The sequence below is a fragment of the Oncorhynchus masou genome, unplaced genomic scaffold, assembly GCF_036934945.1.
Source record: "Oncorhynchus masou masou isolate Uvic2021 unplaced genomic scaffold, UVic_Omas_1.1 unplaced_scaffold_1273, whole genome shotgun sequence".
In the NCBI taxonomy this organism is placed as follows: Eukaryota; Metazoa; Chordata; class Actinopteri; order Salmoniformes; family Salmonidae; genus Oncorhynchus; species Oncorhynchus masou.
In genome coordinates, this window is record NW_027002563.1 from 161,724 (window position 1) to 180,671 (window position 18,948).

The 18,948-nt window shown below is 42.2% G+C and overlaps 1 protein-coding gene and 1 long non-coding RNA gene across 2 annotated transcripts; one reads left to right on the forward strand and one right to left on the reverse strand.

Moving 5' to 3' along the window:
* Nucleotides 1-5,571: 5,571 nt before the first annotated feature.
* On the reverse strand, nt 5,572-7,978 carry LOC135530143 (uncharacterized). Its single transcript, XM_064958524.1, has 4 exons — nt 7,336-7,978; nt 6,771-6,878; nt 6,469-6,645; nt 5,572-5,630 (listed from the first exon to the last, which is right to left on the reverse strand). Exons 1-4 carry the CDS (start codon nt 7,745-7,747, stop codon nt 5,572-5,574), a joined length of 756 nt encoding a protein of 251 aa, XP_064814596.1. The 5' UTR covers nt 7,748-7,978.
* Nucleotides 7,979-10,944: 2,966 nt separating this feature from the next.
* On the forward strand, nt 10,945-14,225 carry LOC135530144 (uncharacterized). The gene is made up of 4 exons (XR_010453809.1): nt 10,945-11,436; nt 12,374-12,471; nt 12,603-12,780; nt 14,168-14,225. It is a non-coding gene; the product is annotated as an uncharacterized LOC135530144 (long non-coding RNA).
* Nucleotides 14,226-18,948: the final 4,723 nt, after the last annotated feature.

Here is an 18,948-nt window from a genome sequence, read left to right on the forward strand (position 1 = left end):
TGCGTATTCGGGGGGGAGATGAGTGGAAAACTGCATTTAGCACTACATCTGGCCATTATGAGTACCTCGTCATGCCATACGGGTTAAATAATGCTCCAGCTATCTTTCAATCTTTTGTGGATGAGATTCTCAGAGACCTGCACGGACAGGGTGTGATAGTGTACATTGACGATATTTTGATCTACTCCGCTTACACGCACAGCGCATGTGTCTTTGGTGCGCAGGGTTCTTGGACGACTGCTGGAGCATGACCTGTATGTGAAAGCGGAGAAATGTGAGTTTTCCAAACAAGCAGTTTCCTTCCTGGGTTATTGCATTTCCAGCTCGGGGTGGTAATGGAGGGTGACCGGGTCAAGGCCGTGCGTAACTGGCCGACTCCAACCACGGTAAACGAGGTGCAGCGGTTCTTAGGGTTTGCCAATTACTACCGGAGGTTTATCCGGGGTTTTGGTCAAGTAGCAGCTCCTATCACATCACTGCTGAAGGGGGGCCGGTGCGTTTGCAGTGGTCAGCAGAGGCGGACAGAGCTTTCCGTAGGTTGAAGGCGCTGTTCACTGAGGCGCCGGTGCTGGCGCATCCGGACCTTCTTCATTGGCGTTCATAGTAGAGGTGGACGCATCCGTAGCTGGGGTTGGAGCGGTGCTCTCACAGCGCCGGGTGTGCCATCAAGCTCCGCCTGTGCCTTTTTTCGAAAGAAGCTCGGGCCAGCGGAGCGGAATTATGATGTGGGGGACAGGGAGTTGTTGGCTATGGTTAAGGCCCTGAAGGTGTGGAGGCACTGGCTTGAGGGGGCTAAGCACCCTTTCCTTATCTGGACTGACCACCGTAACCTGGAGTATACCCGATCAGCTAGGGAGACTGAAATCGTCAGGCAAGGTGGGCCATGTATTTCACCAGATTTCTGTTTTACTATCTCGTATCGACCAGGTTCCCTCAACACTAAGGCCGACGCTGTCCCGACTCTATGACAGTGAGGACCGGTCCATCGATCCTACTCCCATCATTCCGGCGGCTAAGCTGGTGGCACCAGTAGTATGGGAGGTGGACGCGGACATCGAGCGGGCGCTAAGGGAGGAACCTGCGCCTCCACAATGTCCGGAGGGTCGTAGGTACGTACGCCGCTGTTCGTGATCAATTGATTCGATGGGCTCATAGTCTACCCTCGCCGGGTCACCCAGGTATTTCTAGGACAGTGCAAAGTCTTAGGAGGAAGTACTGTGGCTCACCTTGGTGAGGGATGTACGATTCTATGTCTCCTCCTGTTCGGGTGTGCGCCCAGAGTAAGGCCCTAGGCACCTGCCACGAGGGAAATTACAACCCCTCCCCGTTCCACAACGGCCGTGGACCCATCTATCGGTGGATTTTCTTACTGACCTTCCCCTCTCAGGGTAACACTACGATCCTGGTCGTTGTGGATCGGTTCTCTAAGTACTGCCATCTTATTCCATTGCCCGGTCTCCCTACCGCCCTGCAGACTGCGGAAGCTGGGTCCGCAGTGAGTAAATATTTAAAGTCCTGAGAAGAATAAACGAGGTTTGTTATCGATTATTACTTCCTTCGTATTATCGTATTAACCCCTCGTTTCATGTGTCTCTTCTCAGGCTGGTGGTAGCTGGTCCCATGCAGGAAGGTGAGGTGGCCGGGAGGTCCCTCCGCCCCCTCTAGACATCGAGGGGTCCTCGGAGTACACGATACGAGCTATTCTGGACTCGAGACCCGGATGAGGGGCTTGCAGTACCTCGTTGACTGGGAGGGGTAATGGACCGGAGGAGAGGTGCTGGGTCCCGGTGGGGGATATTCTGGATCCATCTATGTTGAGAGAATTCCATCGCCTCTATCTATCGGGCCGGCGCCTCGACTCCTGGGTCGTCCCCGAGGGAGCTGGGTGTGCGGGGGGGGGTACTGTCACGAATAGTACCGAAGGTGACTCCCTTCCTGGGTGGCGCGGCGCCGGTGTCGCTGGTCTACTAGTTGCCACCGATCCATTGTTCTGTGTTCGATGAACTTTATCAAGCAAAACATACATCTATTGTGTAACATGAAGTCCTATGGAGTGTCATCTGATGAAGATAATTGAAGGTTAGTGATTAATTTTATCTCTATTTCTGCTTTTTGTGACTGCTATATTTCGCTGGAAAATGGCTGTGCTTATTGTGGTTTGGTGGAGACCTAACCTAATAGGTTGTAGTGCTTTCGCCAAAAAGCCGATTTGAAATCGGACACTTTGGTGGGATTAACAACAAGATTAACTTTAAAATGATATAAAACACATGTATGTTTTATGGAATTGTAATTTTGAGATTTCTGTGGTTTCTGTGGATTGAATTTGGCGCCCTCTATTTTCACTAGTAGTTGTAATATCGATCCCGAAGGGATTGCAGCCATAACAAGTTAACTGACTTTCCTAGTTAAATAAAGGTTAAATAAAAAATATGGCTGTAACAAACAGGAAAACACTCATCCAGAGGCGGCGCTCCTAGTGGCCGGAGACTTTAATGCAGGAAACTCTAATCCGTTTTACCTCATTTCTACCAGCGTAAAATGTGCAACCAGACGTAAAAAAACTCTAGACCACCTTTACATACTAAAGGTCGACCGACTAAAAGACCAATTAATCGGCATGACTAATAAATTAGGCCGATTTCAAGTTCATAACAATCAGTAATCGGCCTTTTGGACACCGATTATGGCCGATTACATTGCAATCTACGAGGAAACTGCTTGGCTGGCTGACTTCCTGTTACGGCAGGCTGACTTCCTGTGGCAGGCTATGGCAGGCTGACTTCCTGTTATGGCAGGCTGACTTCCTGTTACGAGAGTGCAGCGTCAAAGGACCTTGTGGCTGCACGGAGCCACGGTAAGTTGCTAGCTAGCATTAAACGTATCTTAAAGAAACCAATCATCTTCACATAATCACTAGTTAACGTACACATGGTGAATGATATTACTAGGTTAACTAGCTTGTCCTGCGTTGCATATAATCAATGTAGTGCCTGTTCATTTATCACAGAATCACAGCCTACTTCAACATCGCCAAATGGGTGATGATTTCACAAAAAGTGCATTGCTGAAAAAAAGCACAATCTTTGCACCAATGTACCCAACCATAAACATCAATGCCGTTCTTAAAATCAATACACAGAAGTATATATTTTAAACCTGCATATTTAGTTAAAAGAAATTCATTTTAGCAGGCAATAGTAACTATGGAAATTGTGTCACTCCTCTTGCGTTCAGTGTAAGCAGTCAGGGTATATGCAACAATATTAAACGAAGACAACAACCCACAACTGAGAAAAGGGAAAAGGCTGCCTACATATGATACACTAAGTAATATTATATAATATAATAATATTAGTAATATTTTTTTAAACCTGCATATTTAGTTAATATTGCCTGTAAACATGAATTTCTTTTAACTAGGGAAATTGTGTCACTTCTCTTGCATTCTGTGCAACAGAGTCAGGCTATATACAGTGCGTTGCGAAAGTATTCGGCCCCTTGAACTTTGCGAACTTTTGCCACATTTCAGGCTTCAAAAATAAAGATATAAAACTGTATTATTTGTGAAGAATCAACAACAAGTGGGACACAATCATGAAGTGGAACGACATTTATTGGTTATTTCAAACTTTTTTAACAAATCAAAAACTGAAAAATTGGGCGTGCAAAATTATTATTCAGCCTCCTTAAGTTAATACTTTGTAGCGCCACCTGGACCGCAGGTCCAGACAGATTCCCTGGATGTGTACTCCAAGCACTGACCAACTAGCAAGTGTCTTCACTGACATTTTCAACCTTGTCCTGACCGAGTCTGTAATACCAACATGTTTCAAGCAGACCACCATAGTTCCTGTGTCCACGAACACTAATTGAGGCAACCTACCTAAATTACTACCGACCCGTAGCACTCACGTCTGTAGCCATGAAGTGCTTTGAAAGGCTGGTCATGGCTCACATTACACCATTATCCCAGTAACCCTAGACCCACTCCAATTTTCAAACCGCCCCAACAGATCCACAGATGGTGCCATCTCTATTGCACTCCACACTGCCCTTTCCCAATTGGACAAAAGGAAACACGAATGTGAGAATGCTATTCATTGACTACAGCTCAGCATTCAACACCATTGTGTCCTCAAAGCTCATCAATAAGCTAAGGACCCTGGGACTAAACACTCGGCAACTGGATCCTGACTTCCTGACGGGCTGCCCTCAAGTGGTAAGGGTAGGTAACAACTCATTAGCCACGCTGATCCTCAACACGGGGCCACTCAGGGGTGTGTACTCAGTCCCCTCCTGTACTCCCTGTTCACTCATGACTGTACGGCCAGGTACAATTCCAACACCATCATTAAGTTTGCCGATGACAACAGTGATAGGCCTGATCACTGACAATGATGAGACAGCTTATAGGGAGGAGGTCAAAGACTTGGTCGTGTAGTGCCAGGACAACAACCTCCTTCACCGTGATCAAGACAATGGAGATGATTGTGGACTACAGGAAAAGGAGGACTGAACACACCCCCACTCTCATCAATGGGCTGCAGTGGAGCAGGTTGAGAGCTTCAAGTTCCTTGAGGTCCACATCACCAACAAACTAATATGGTCCAGACACTCTAAGAAAGTCGTGAAGAGGGCACCACAAAGCCTATTCCTCAGGAGACTGAAAAGGTTCAACAACTGCACCATCGAGAGCATCCTGCCTGACTGGTTGCATCACTGTCTGGTATGGCAACTGCTTGACCTCCGACCGCAAGGAACTACAGAGGGTAGTACGAACGGCCCAGTACATCACTGGGGCCAAGCAATCTGCCATCCAGGACCTCTATACAAGGTGGTGTCAGAGGAAGGCCCTAAAAAATGTCAAAGACTTCAGCCATCCTAGTCAAAGACTGTTCTCTCTTTTACTGCACGGCAAGCAGTACCAGAGCGCCATGTCTAGGTCCAAAAGTCTTTTTCCAGGTTGTGTAAACAACAACAGTAATTGAGTGGGCAGAGTTCATATATGGTCGATTCAGTGGGAAAGTCAACCTGAACATGTGTAACGGAGGTGAGAACGGGCCGTAAACTCACTCCACAGCTTAAACGTGACAGATGGAGCTGTCCAACTGGTACCTTTTCTATAGCTCCATCGGTTCATTGTCAAGGAGAGCGGTCACATGTGATGAGAAGCAGAGGATCACTAGTTTGAGGACAGTATGGGGACAGAGGAGGAAGCTAAACTGTAAGCAACACACCGATGTCAATAAAGTTAAAGTCATTAAAACTAGTTTTTCAACCACTCCACAAATGTCTTATTTCACTTATAATTCACTGTATCACAACTCCAGTGGGTCAGAGTTTACATACACTAAGTTGACTGTGCCTTTAAACAGCTTGGAAAATTCCCAAAAATTATTATGTCATGGCTTTAGAAGCTTCTGATAGGCTAATTGACATCAATTGAGCCAACTGAGGTGTACCTGTGGATGTATTTCAAAGGCCTACCTTCAAACTCAGTGCCTCTTTGCTTGACATCATGGGAAAATCAAAAGAAATCAGCTAAGACATCAGAAAAAAATGTGACCTCTACACGTCTGGTTCATCCTTGGGAGCGATTTCCAAATGCCTGAAGGTACCACGTTTATCTGTACAAACAATAGTACGCAAGTATAAACACCATGGCACCATGCAGCCTTCATACCGCTCAGGAAGGAGACGCGTTCTGTCTCCTAGAGATGAAACATTTGACCCAAGTTAAATCATTTAAAGGCAATGCTATCAAATTCAGGAATTGAGTGTATGTAAACTTCTGACCCACTGGGAATGTGATGAAAGAAATAAAAGCTGAAATTAATCTCTCTACTATTATTCTGACATTTCACATTCTTAAAATAAAATGGTGAACTAACCTAAAACAGGGAAATTTTACTATGATTAAATGTCAGGACTTCAGGAAAAACTGAGTATAAATGTATTTGGCTAAGGTGTATGTAAACGTCCGATTTGACAACTGTACATTTGCATGTTTAACACGTTCTGTAGATCAGACGTTAATGAAGCAATGCAGAACACATTGAAGTGTCTGGAGTTTAGTCTGCCGCTTCAGAAGTCTTGTAAAGATGGGGGGGGGGTCGACTGGGACAGGCAATGTAACATCCATAATGTTGTTAGGACAAGTCTTGTAAAGATTTCGACTGGGGCAGGCAATGTAACATCCATAATGTTGTGAGGACAAGTCTTGTAAAGATGGGGTTCGACTGGGACAGGCATCTTGAAACTGTCTCTCTAAATCTAACTTTCAAGGTTTTATATGGTCTATTGGTTTCTCTTTTCATTGGCAGAATCCTTTTTCAGTGTTATGATATTCATAACATCCATATCCACCAGTCTATCTTCCTGTCAACTAACAGAACTCTGCTTGTTGTCCTGGTAACAGATACCAGTGGGCAGGTCTATTGTATTTGTTCAAACTACAGCACTTACTTTGGTGAGTCAAATCTGATCCTTTCATCTCTTCTCCTCCTCTCACAGTTCCACTCAGCCCCGTTGTTTTCCTGCAGTCCACCAGCAGCACAGACAACCTCTTCATACCCAGCAGTAAGGTGCCACCGGGAGAGGTATGACACGGGGACTCAGGAGGGAGGAAGGGCTTGCGTTGTCCTGGTAACCATAAAGAGGGGACACAGACACATATCATTATGGATGCTGATGTCACTGTTGTCATAAAGTGTTCGACTGAAACCCAGCCCAGGCCCCGATAGAGCAAGCTGTATGCTAGACCAGACCAAGCTGTACCATCTGGTGTTCTGATCTGGAGAGAATCTTCTCTTCCTCGTCAGCATCAGGATGTTGTTGAGGCTCCCCAGAGGATCCAGGATAGTCATGTCTCTCTCCTGTGTGAATGAGAACATGAAACCGATTGTAAACTTATGATCTTCTATTGCAATCATAGAGTCTTACAAGAGGCATGAATATGTCTAAAAAGGGCCTAAAATGGCCACTTTCATCTTGATTTCCGAAAATATTGTTTGTGATGCAAATGTAAAAGGCTGTTCCACAAATTGGTGGCTTTTGACCCATTGATCTTTTAAGTAGAAAATATGCACCAATATAGAATTTTAAAAGACTGTTATATTAGACGAGGTGCACTTTAATGTAGACCACATGGAGAATTCAATAAATCTAATTTAAAAGTTCACAAGAAATATGTACCAAATGCAGATTTTACATTTAACAATTTATAGAGTACGAAACTTATTCAAGTGTAGAACTTCAGTAGAATGCCCCTTAAAAACCCCACATTAGTTAAAAAACGGCATAGTTTGTGCCCCTGTTTAAGACAGTACTCACTGGTGTTAATCTGATATTCTGTAGCCTCCTCTTTCACTCTCAAAACGTTTTCCTCCTTCACCTTTATTGAGATAGCATCCTCTTCCTCTCCAAAAGGTTCTATCTCTTCTTTCACTGGAACAGCATCCTCTTCTTTCACTATAACAGCCTCCTCTTCTTTCACTGTAACAGCCTCCTCTTCTTTCACTATAACAGCCTCCTCTTCTTTCACTGGAACAGCATCCTCTTCTTTCACTATAACAGCCTCCTCTTCTTTCACTGTAACAGCCTCCTCTTCTTTCACTATAACAGCCTCCTCTTCTTTCACTGTTACAGCCTCCTCTTCCACGACAATGTTCAGTCCCAGAGCTTCTTTTTCCGTCCAGCAGACCACTTCTTCTTTAGCAAGGGAGGAGTAGTTTAGTGAGCTCATGGTCAGGGATGTTAGCTAGCTAGTTAGCATTAGCGACTAGCCTAGTGCTAACCTCAGTATCAATCTTTAACACGTTTTCAAATTTAACAAGAACCTTAGGTTAAAGGTCATCAGATGATAAGTCAACAGAAATGCGTTTAAAACACTGAGATTAGCTAATGTACACAAACACGGTGTAAAGCACCAATCTGTAGGTTTTAGGTTGGCTAGCAAGCGACCGAGGTGGTTGAAAGAGAAGCCGTGTTGTTGTTCCTGAAGAAGCGTCCCGTCCAGTCCATTATACGTCACGCACGAAGCATCACCTGAAAGTCGCACATCGCCATCTGCTGGCTGGAGTGGGTAACGCAGTTTGGAAACAATAGTGACGACACGTTGTATTAGAAAGAACGAAATTTAACAATAAACTGATATATTTTCTCTTGCTTCTTACAAATATTACGTTCCTGTACACAGACGTAGAAGCTTAATATGAATATGTAGATGATGAATAAATACATCTATGAATAGGTAGTGTGTTAATATACATTTTCTCTGTTCATTTTCACATTAGTTTTTATTAGATGTGACCATACTATTCCATTAAAGCCACGCTCTATAAGATACAAATCGTCCTGTAAACAACAGACCAAATGCATCACATGCAAATAGCACTTGATTATCTGTAGTGCTTTACACTGGGTAGACAAAACATTAAGAACACCTGCTCCTTCCATGACCATAGACTGACGAGGTGAATCCAGGCTGAAGCTATGATCCCTTATTGATGTCACTAGTTAAATCCACTTCAGTCAGTGTAGATGAAGGGGGGAGAAAGGTTAAATAAGGAATTTTAATCAGTGAGACATGAGACATGGACTGTGCATGTGTGCTATTCAGAGGGTAAATGGGGAACACAAAATATTTAAGTTACTTTGAACGGGGTATGGTAGTAGGTGCCAGGCGCCCTGGTTTGTGTCAAAAACAGCAACGCTGCTGGGTTTTTCAGCTCAACAGTTTCCCATGTGTACCAAGAATGGTCCACCATCCAAACAGTGGCGGTCACTGCCGTTTAAGATGAGGCAGGACCATTTGTTTTTTTTTCATGAGCATAGCCTTATTTCTATTACAGCATATTGGATGACTGTCATTCATATTCCATTCACCTTGTTCAATGTAACAGTGGTAGGTTTAGGCTACAACATGATACTAGAATTTTCCCTATACCCATCATGAGGTGGCAACCTAGCCTATGAATGAAAGTTTAGAATGTAGGTTCACACAGGTCGAGAGAAAATGTTGAGGTCACTGACAGTGACAATATCGCCTTGCACACTCTCGCCTGCATCGAGCTGAAATAGAGGTTCTATTGGACAAATTCACGTATGTTTATCCCTGGTTGTGTTCCGTTTAAGAAACATTTGTCAACAGAATCGGCTGAATGAATACACCCCTGATCATTCATAAACACAGTTCACTTTCATTACAGCCACGTTGTATTCCTTCTTGCATCTATGTGCTCTCCTCTTATCACCTTCTCCCTTTGTTTCTGGACTTCAATTGCACAACACAACACAAGACTAATTGAGTCTCTTCTGAGGGAAAAGGAGGAGGTTCCTAGAGATAGATGGGAGAAGTTTAGGGTAACTGAAGGATAGGACTGGATGGTCTTCAGAGATAGATGGGAGAGGTTTAGGGTAACTGAAGGATAGGACTGGATGGTCTTCAGAGATAGATGGGAGAGGTTTAGGGTAACTGAAGGATAGGACTGGATGGTCTTCAGAGATAGATGGGAGAGGTTTAGGGTAACTGAAGGATAGGACTGGATGGTCTTCAGAGATAGATGGGAGAGGTTTAGGGTAACTGAAGGATAGGACTGGATGGTCTTCAGAGATAGATGGGAGAGGTTTTTAGGGTAACTGAAGCATAGGATTAAAAACAAACTAAATATAACTATTGTATCACACATTGTCTGTAAAATGTACATAGTATGAATAAGCTGGACATAGAAGCCTGAAAGTTGTGGTGCATGAGTTTCCTCCAATCAGGGAAGGGGTGATTGGGTGAGTGGAAAACAAAGGAAAATATATGTTTATACATACAGTGCCTTTAGAAAGTATTACAAATGTATATGTATTTTTAAACAGAAATAACTTATTTACATAAGTATTCAGACCCTTTGCTATGAGAATCGAAATTGAGCTCAGCTGCATCTTGTTTCCATTGATCATCCTTGAGATGTTTCTAGAACTTCATTGGAGTCCACCTGTGGTAAATTCAGTTGATTGGACATGATTTGGGAAGAGACACACCTGTCTATATAAGGTCCCACAGTTTACAGTGCAAGTCAGCGCAAAAACCAAGCCATGAAGTAGAAGGAATTGTCCGTAGAGCGCCGGCACAGATCTGGGGAAGGGAGTCAACAACAAAAAATATGCCGCATTGAAGTTCCCAAAGAACACAGTGGCTACCATCGTTCTTAAAAGGAAACGTTTGGAACCACCAAGGCTCTTCCTTGAGCTGGCCGCCAAGCCAAACTGCGCAATCGGGGGAGAAGGGCCTTGGTCTGGGAGGTTACCAAGAACCTGATGGCCACTCTGACAGAGATATAGAGTTCCTCTGTGGAGATGGGAGACACCAACACTTGCCTAAATAGCCCATATGCCACCATAGGAAGTGTTATGTGTTGTTCGCAATGAGCCTTGGTCAATTTAGCTCAGAGTATGCCACCCTATTCTATCTGTCACCTTTAAAAATATATATTTTACCTTTATTTAACCAGGTAGGCTCGTTGAGAACAAGTTCTCATTTACAACTGCGACCTGGCCAAGATGAAAGACAACACAGAGTTAAAGTGGCTGTTCCATGGATGTCATAAGGTGTGAACAGACAAATGACAGAGTTACACATGGAGTAAACAATTAACAAGTCAATAACACAGTAGAAAAAAGAGTCTATATACATACCTAATCCTGCCTAATAGGCAGGCCAATCCTGGAGGACAGTATTGGCTGTAAGAAGTAAGAACATAACATCTGGTTATTTTTAAATTACTTCTTATGACATTGCTTGCCAGACTGAACATTGTAATTCATATTTTCCAGTCTGCGTTACCCACTCCAGTCAGCAGATGGCGATATGAATTTTTCAGGTGATGCTTCTTGCGTGACGTATAATCTAGTGGACGGGACAGGAGGCTTCTTCAACCGCGACGAAAGGCTTCTGATTTAACCACGCTGTGCTTTGCTAGCAAACCTAAAACCGAAACATTTGAGCTCTTTAGACCAATATTGTGTATATTACTCTTAGGGTTTTCAACATAATTCTGTTTACATATCTACTGCTTCATTTAAACGTAATTTGCTTGTTAACTTAGCAAATGTGTTACATTGATACTGCACTAGGCTAATCTCCCGGAGCATAAACTCACTAATCTAGACGGAGAAAGAAACTGGTGAAAGGAGGCAAAGAAGCTTGAAGAATGAATAAGGAGGCGATCACATTGAAACAAGAGGATGATATTACAGTGAAAGAGGAATATGGGAACGAGGTTGTCAAAGTGGAAAAAGAGGTAGAAGCTTTCAGAATCAAAAAGGAGGAAGATGCCGTAAAATTGAAAGAGGAGGAAGACCCCTTTAGAGTAAAAGAGGATATCTCAAAAGAGGAAGTCGTTTAGGGAGTGAAAAATGAGACTGAAGATCCGATTACCACCAGTGAGTACTGTCTTAAAAACGGGCACAAACTATGCAGTTGTTTTTAAAGGGGCATTATACTGAAGTTCTACACTTGAATATGTTGTTCAGTACTGTAGGAATTGTTTATTAAGGGGCAATCTGCCATTGGTACATATATTTTTGGAACTTCAAAAATGGATTTATTGAATTTCTCTATGTGGTCTATATTAAAGTACTTATTCTAGTATAGCTGGGTTTTAAAATATAATATACAGTGCATTTCTACTTAAAATATCAAGTGAATGCAAAATGCACCCATTTTGTGGAACGGCCCTTTTATATTTGCATCACAGTGGTGGGAAAAGTACGCAAGTAAAGTGAGTCACCCAGTAAAATACTACTTGAGTAAAAGTTCAAATATACTGAAGTATAAAAAGTATATAAATAATTTCAAATACCTTATATGAAGCAAACCAGATGGTGCCATTTTATTGTTTATTTTATTGACGGATAGCCAGGGACACACTCCAACTCTCTGACAATCTACAATTGAAACATGTGTTTAGTGAGTCCGCCAGATCAGAGACAGTAATGATTACCAGGGATGTTCTCTTGATTAGTGAGTGAATTGGACCATTTTCCTGTCCTGCTAAGCCTTCGAAATGTAATGAGTACTTTTGGGTGTCAGGGAAATGTATGGAGTAAAAAGTACATTTTCTTTATGTATGTAGTGAAGTAAAAGTACAATTAGTCAAAAATAGTAAAGTAGAGATTCCCTGGAAAGCTACTTAAATAGTACTTTAAAGTATTTTTTACTTAAGTACTTTACACCACTGATCACAAACAATATTTACAAAATATATTTAAATTGGCTAATTTAGTCCCCTTTTAGATATGTATTCATTCCTCCTGTAAGACTGTGATTGCAATAGAAGTTGATGAGTTTACCATATTTTTGATGTTCTCATTCACACAGGAGCGAGACATGACTATGGTGGATCCTCTGGGGAGCCTCAACAACATCCTGATGCTGACGAGGCAGAGAAGAGTCTCTCCAGATCAGAACACCAGATGGTACAGCTTGGTCTGGTCTAGCATACAGCTTGCTCTCAGGGTCTGGTCTGGGCTTCTGTAAAGCACTTTTTCAACAGTGACATCAGCATCCATAATGATATGCATCTGTGTCCCCTCTTTGTGGTTACCAGGACAACGCTAGCCCCTTCTCCCTCCCGGAGTCCCCGTTTCGTACCTCTTCCGGTAGCACCTTACTGCTGGGTAGGAAGAGGTTGTCTGTGCTGCTGGTGGACTGCAGGAAAACAACGGGGCTGAGTGGAACTGTGAGAGGAGGAGAAGAAAAGAAAGGATCAGATTTGACACATCAAAGTAAGTGCTGTAGTTTAGTTTGAACAAATATAATAGATCTTCCCACTGGTATCTGTTACCAGGACAACCAGCAGAGTTCTGTTAGTTGACATGAAGATGGACTGGTATCTTTTACCAGTGGGGCTGTCCCCGACAAATAAAAATCTTGTTTGACTTAGCCACCTGTTCTTCTCACCAATCAATTGGTGCAAATTTTAAACATGTATTTCTATATATACACTACACGTTGAAGAGTTTTGGGGTCACTTAGAAATGTCCTTGTTTATGAAAGAAAATCTTTTTTTGGTCCATTAAAATAACAACAATCAAAGCCACAAATGCTGATGCTCCAGATACTCAACTAAGGCCAGTTTTATTTCTTCTTTAATCAGAACAACAGTTTTCAGCTGTGCTAACATAATTCAAAGCATAATGTTCGATTCGCATTTAAAATGATAAACTTGGATTGGATAACACAACGTGCCATTGGAACACAGGACTGATGGTTGCTGATAATGGGCCTCTGTATATAATAATGGGCCTCTTTAGATAATAATGGGCCTCCCTGTAGATAATAATGGGCATCTGTAGATAATAATGGGCCTCTGTAGATAATAATGGGCCTCTGTAGATAATAATGGGCCTCTGTAGATAATAATGGGCCTCTGTGTAGATAATAATGGGCCTCTGTAGATAATAATGGGCCTCTGTAGATAATAATGCCTCTGCTGTGATAATAATGGGCCTCTGTAGATAATAATAGATAATAATGGGCCTCTGTAGATAATAATGGGCCTCTGTAGATAAGATAATCAGCCATTTAATGGCTACAACATTCTCTACACTGTATTTATGATAAATATAATGTTATTTTAATTGACAAAGGACATGTCTTAACACGATCCGTGTTGTAAACAGCATTCTGCATGAATTCCGACTCTTTCAACTTGCAACAAAACAATTTTATGAAATCAAATTTTGTTAGCAATCAAACATAGCTTAACATGGTCAAGTTCGGTTTCTGTGCAATCCTCAGACACTCTAGAAGACAACCAAACATGTTTCATAATTCTACATTACGTATTGGCTATACAAGACCTGAATGAGCCCATGAAGGTTCTTGGACCAATGACCACCTATCGTTTTGAAACCTAGCTAGATAGCCAATGAGCTGGGATTCCAGCAGTATGTGAACGCCGTTTGTAGGACAAAACAGCCATCATGCTAGAGCTGTGCACAACAGAGTTCATTCTCTGGTGAAAGGAAACCAGATGCACGGTAGTTTACGTTTCACAGCAGTTCGTTCTCTTCTACAGACTTCTCAAGTCTGAAAAAGTTAAACATGGTTACTAAGAGTGGAAAAGCTAAATCTCAGTCCAAGTATAATCATTTGATGATATTATTGCAGAAATTGACCAGGAGAGTGACACTGAAGAAATGGATGAGGACTCTGTGGGTGACCAGAGTTTTGATTCGATTTGTAAGCGCAGAAGAAATGTTTTTTTGGAAGGAAAGGATCCACTTTTTGATCAGTAAAACAAGTTTTAACTTCTCATGCTAATGCAGTTGTTTAAATGGTTGCATATTTATTTATATATACACACACACAGTCAAAGTTTACATACACTTAGTTTGGAGTCCTTAAAACTCGTTTTTCAACCACTCCACAGATTTCTTGTTAACCTCCTGGTACAAGTGCGTCCCACCTCGACAACAGCCAGTGAAATTGCAGGGCGCCAGATTAAAAACAACAGAAATCCCATAATTAAAATTCCTCAAACATACAAGTATTATACACCATTTAAAGATAAACTTGTTGTAAATCCAGCCATATTGTCCTGTTTCAAATAGGCTTTACGGCGAAAGCACACCAAACAATTGTTAGGTCAGCCCCTAGCCACAGAACCATACAGCCATTTTCCAACCAAGGAGAGGTGTCACAAAAGTCAGAAATATCGATTAAAATTACTCCCTTACCTCTGATCATCTGGTGGCTCCCAGGTCTCCATGTTAAACAATAAATGTTTGTTTTGTCTGACAATGTCGTCCCTCTTTATGACCAAAACCCCCCTTTTGTTCGCACGTTTAGTCCAGTAATCCGAATGCACAAGGTGTGCACAAAGTCCAGACAAAGTTTTTAAAAGTACAATAAAAGTTTGTAGAAACATGTCAATCTGTAGTATGATCTCAAATAAGGACGCGAGACAACGAGGTTCTAGCTCCAGACTGTTTATTAACCAAACCCTCGCATGTCCTACATAGGTACGGATACCCCAAGGGACATCTTCAATCCTCAGGTTGTTTTTCTCATAAATAATTAAATAATATTTCAACTGAGAAAACTTCGTCAATAGAAAAGTGAGAAAACAAGAAAGACGCGCTTGGCTCATGCCTGGAAATTTCCACTATCCTCTCATTGAAAAAGCTGTATCGCCCTCATTTTTCAGAGTAAAAGCCTGGTATGCAACAATGGCAAAACACTGGTCACATGTAGAGGAAGCCATAGAGCTCGTGAACTGTGTCTTAAATCTTTGTTTGTGGATAGGCTTTCTAATGGAAAACAGCCTTTCAAAATAATAGTACTTCCTGGTTGGATTTTCCTCGTTTTCACCTGCCATATCCATTCTGTTATACTCACAGACATTATTTTAAGTTTTGGAAACTTTAGTTTTCTACCCAAATCTACTAATTATATGCATACCCTAGTTTATGGACCTGAGTAGCAGACTGTTTAAAAACTCTGTCTAGTACGGGCGTTCCTCTAGGAAACGTTTCAACAAAAATTGCCCGAAATGTCATTATTATAAATATTTAACTTCAATTAAATCAGAAGTGCAATAAACCAAATGAAAGCTAAACCTCTGGTTAGTCTAGCCACCATGTCAGAATTCAAATGCGATTATCGATCAGAAATAGCAATAAAATTCATCAATTACCTTTTGAAGATCTTCTTCTTTTGGCAAAACTAAAGGTCACGACAAAACAATAGTGTCGTTTTGTTTGATATAATCCATTTTTATAGCCTCACAGGAAACATTTTGTAAACTGGTTGTCGTAAATTCCTTTGGAATTAACATTCGATGTAATTACTCAATCTAAACGGATGTTTATCGAGTCATGTTTGGTTTCATTGCAATCCTCTGTTAGTAAAACAACCACACTTCATGGTTCTTTTTCCGGGACATATTGACAGAAAGGAACTGATTTGAACACGGCAAACAATGACTGTATTTCGGACCAATGACCACTGATCGTCTTGAAATCTAGCTGGGTAGATAGCCAATGAGCTCAGGTAAACGACAACATGTGATGGTTCTATCCAGGAAGACTATCGGGTTGTGGGAAACTCAAGCGATAGACACAACCATTCGCCATTGAAAACTTTACGAGGCAGCCACGCTGGTTACGTGCAGCATTTGATTTGAGAGCATTTTCAGAGAATAATTATGGCAAGTAAATCTTTATAATCGAAGGCAAAGACAAAGTATACAGATCTACACGATATCATTGACGAGATTGATAGAGATAGTGAGAGTGAATTACGACAAGATCAGTCAGATCAGACAGTGACTGTTCTTTTGACTCTAAATGAGAAGATTCTGTGTTGGATTGGTGAGTAACGTTGTTTGAAATGAATAATATCAAATATTATTCATTTGAGTTGTTTGAGATATTTTTATTTTTTTGCCATTATATAAAAATGACTAGGACATGAAATATAAAGTACACATATGTATAAAGTAAACATTGCTCTGTGCATTGTGTGTATGTCTGTGTCTGTATATATTACATGTCCATTCCATGTTTAGATAAAATACAACACCTCACCTAGTGGAAGTTTACTTACTCTATATATAATCTGTGTCTGTTTTGTCTTATTTCACAGTCCCAGCGATTCTTACTGGGAGCCCATACTGCCAAGTGCAAATCCCCCACTGAAGCTGGTCCATCCAGCCGGACCCTTGCTGTCTCCGGCACCTCACACCTACCCCTGCCCGGCCATCAAGAGGTGGAAGCGGTGACAAAGAAGCGGAGGAAGGAAGTGTGGAACTCGCTGGCAGTGCGGAGGAGGGTCGTTGGCACTCTGTGCTGGAGGAGGATGTGGCCCCACCACCTCAATTTTCAGACCAAAGAGGCCACCAGGTCCTCAGCTGGACATGAACTCCAAGTACAGCCCCATGCAACTTTTTCAGTTTTGTTTCACTCGGCAGTTGTTGATTCCTGGTGTTGAACACTAATAAGTACGGAGCTAAGAAGCAGGAAGGCAAGAAAGAGACATGGAAGCCCATTTCCAGGTCAGATCTTTTTTGTTACTTTTCTATGGTCATTTACATGGGTCTTGTGAAGCTAAAAACCCTGAAGGACTACTGGAAATCTGCACCCCTCTATCAACTGCCTTTCCCCACCACGGTCATGTCGTGCAAAAGGTTTCTGACAATCTCACGGGCGCTTCATATCAGTGACCCAGAAGTTGATAAGGACAACGAGACGAAACGAGGCACGGCAAGGTTTGATAAGCTCTGCAAAATTAAACCTCTCTACCTCGACATCATTGAGGCCTGCAATACTTATTTTCAGCCTGCCCAGAACCTTTCCATAGATGAGAGGATGGTTGCCTCAAAGGCCAGAAATGGCCTAAAACACTACATGCCTAACAAACCGACTAAATGGGGTTACAAACTGTTTGTTTTGGCCGATTCTGCGTGTGCATACACGTGCAACTTTTTTGTCTATGAGGGTAAGAACAGTTGTGCGACTGGTAAGGGATTCAGCTATGACTCCGTTATGCAGTTATTAGATTTTCAGCTGCTAGGGAAGGGCTACAAACTGTTTGTGAATAACTTTTACACAAGCCCTACCCTGTTCACAGACCTGAGGAAGATGGATGTGTGGGCCTGTGGCACCATTCGGACCAACAGCGTGGGCTTTCCGAAAACCAGGGTGAACGACATGCCTAAGCAGGCTGAGCGGGGTACCATGAGATGGATCCGTGAAGATGGCCTGCTGTTTGTGAAGTGGATGGACACCAGAGAGGTGGCGATGTGCTCCACTATCCACAAGTCCTTCAGTGGTGATCACGTCGTCAAGCGTGTGAAGGGCGCTACAGGGGCATGGACCACCAAAAATGTCCCCATTCCAACTGCAGTAAACGACTACAACAAGAGCATGGGGGGAGGTGTGGGCCTATCATATGCGCTGATAGGATACTATAATGTTCTCCACAAAGCCATGAAATGGTACAAGACATTGTTTTATCATTTCATTGACATTGCTGTGGTGAATGCCTTCATCCTCCAGAAGGAAATGGCCAAGAGCTGTGGACAGCCCCCCATCTCACAGCTAGCCTTCAGAGAGCAGCTCATCCAGGAGCTTGCTAGCTACAGCAAGACCACTGTAGCACCTTCAGTCCCCTCTACCTCTGTCCCTTCTGCTCCTTCAACCAGTGGTGTGCACATGCTTAAATTCCTGATTGCAGGCGAGAATGAGTGCAAAAGGAATTTAGTAAGGAGGCTTCGTTGTGCTCTTTGCAAAAAGAAATCCTCTGTCGGCTGCACCACCTGTTCAGTGACCCTCTGCTTCACAGCAGAAAGAGACTGCTATGCGCTGTGGCATCAGAAGCACAATATTGTGTAGAGGGTCTTCACATTATTGAACATTGAGTGTAAATAGTTACCCATGTTATTATTATTTTTTTTTGGAAATGTTCATTTTTTTCTTCAATTTTCCAAAATATATTTTTCCCGGGTGATGTTTGAATATTTTTTTTGTATTTTGTATATAGTTATTTTCAGCAATGTACCCATGTACCAATTCGGCCACTTGGGTACATTTGGGAAACTTGTGAGGGACACCTGGGTGACTACATACCCAATGGCATGTACCTCACTCATTCCTAGAGGTATCTGTCTGAAACTTTGGGCAAAAACTGTTGCATGCTTATTCTCTTATTTGAAAGTATCCAGAGTATCATAACTGAATATGTTGATGTTCTAGTTGATTTTAAAGATGCTACAACAATAAAAGAACTGAAAAACGCCTGTTTATTTCCTTGTATTTTCTTCTACCAGATCTATTGTGTTATATTCTCCTACATTCAATTCACATTTACACAAACTTCAGAGTGTTTTTTTATCAAATGGTAACAAGAATTTGCATATCCTTGCTTCTGGGCCTGAGCTACAGGCTGTT

Bases quoted from the DNA above. Each gene is read 5' to 3' on its own strand.
- LOC135530143 (XM_064958524.1), bottom strand. From the start codon at position 7,747: ATGAGCTCACTAAACTACTCCTCCCTTGCTAAAGAAGAAGTGGTCTGC. The intron at 6,879-7,335 runs GTGAGTACTGTC...TCATTCACACAG, and splicing joins AGAATATCAGATTAACACCA to GAGAGAGACATGACTATCCT. The intron at 5,631-6,468 runs GTAAGTGCTGTA...TTGTTTGTACAG, and splicing joins ATCAGATTTGACTCACCAAA to ATAAACGTGGTACCTTCAGG.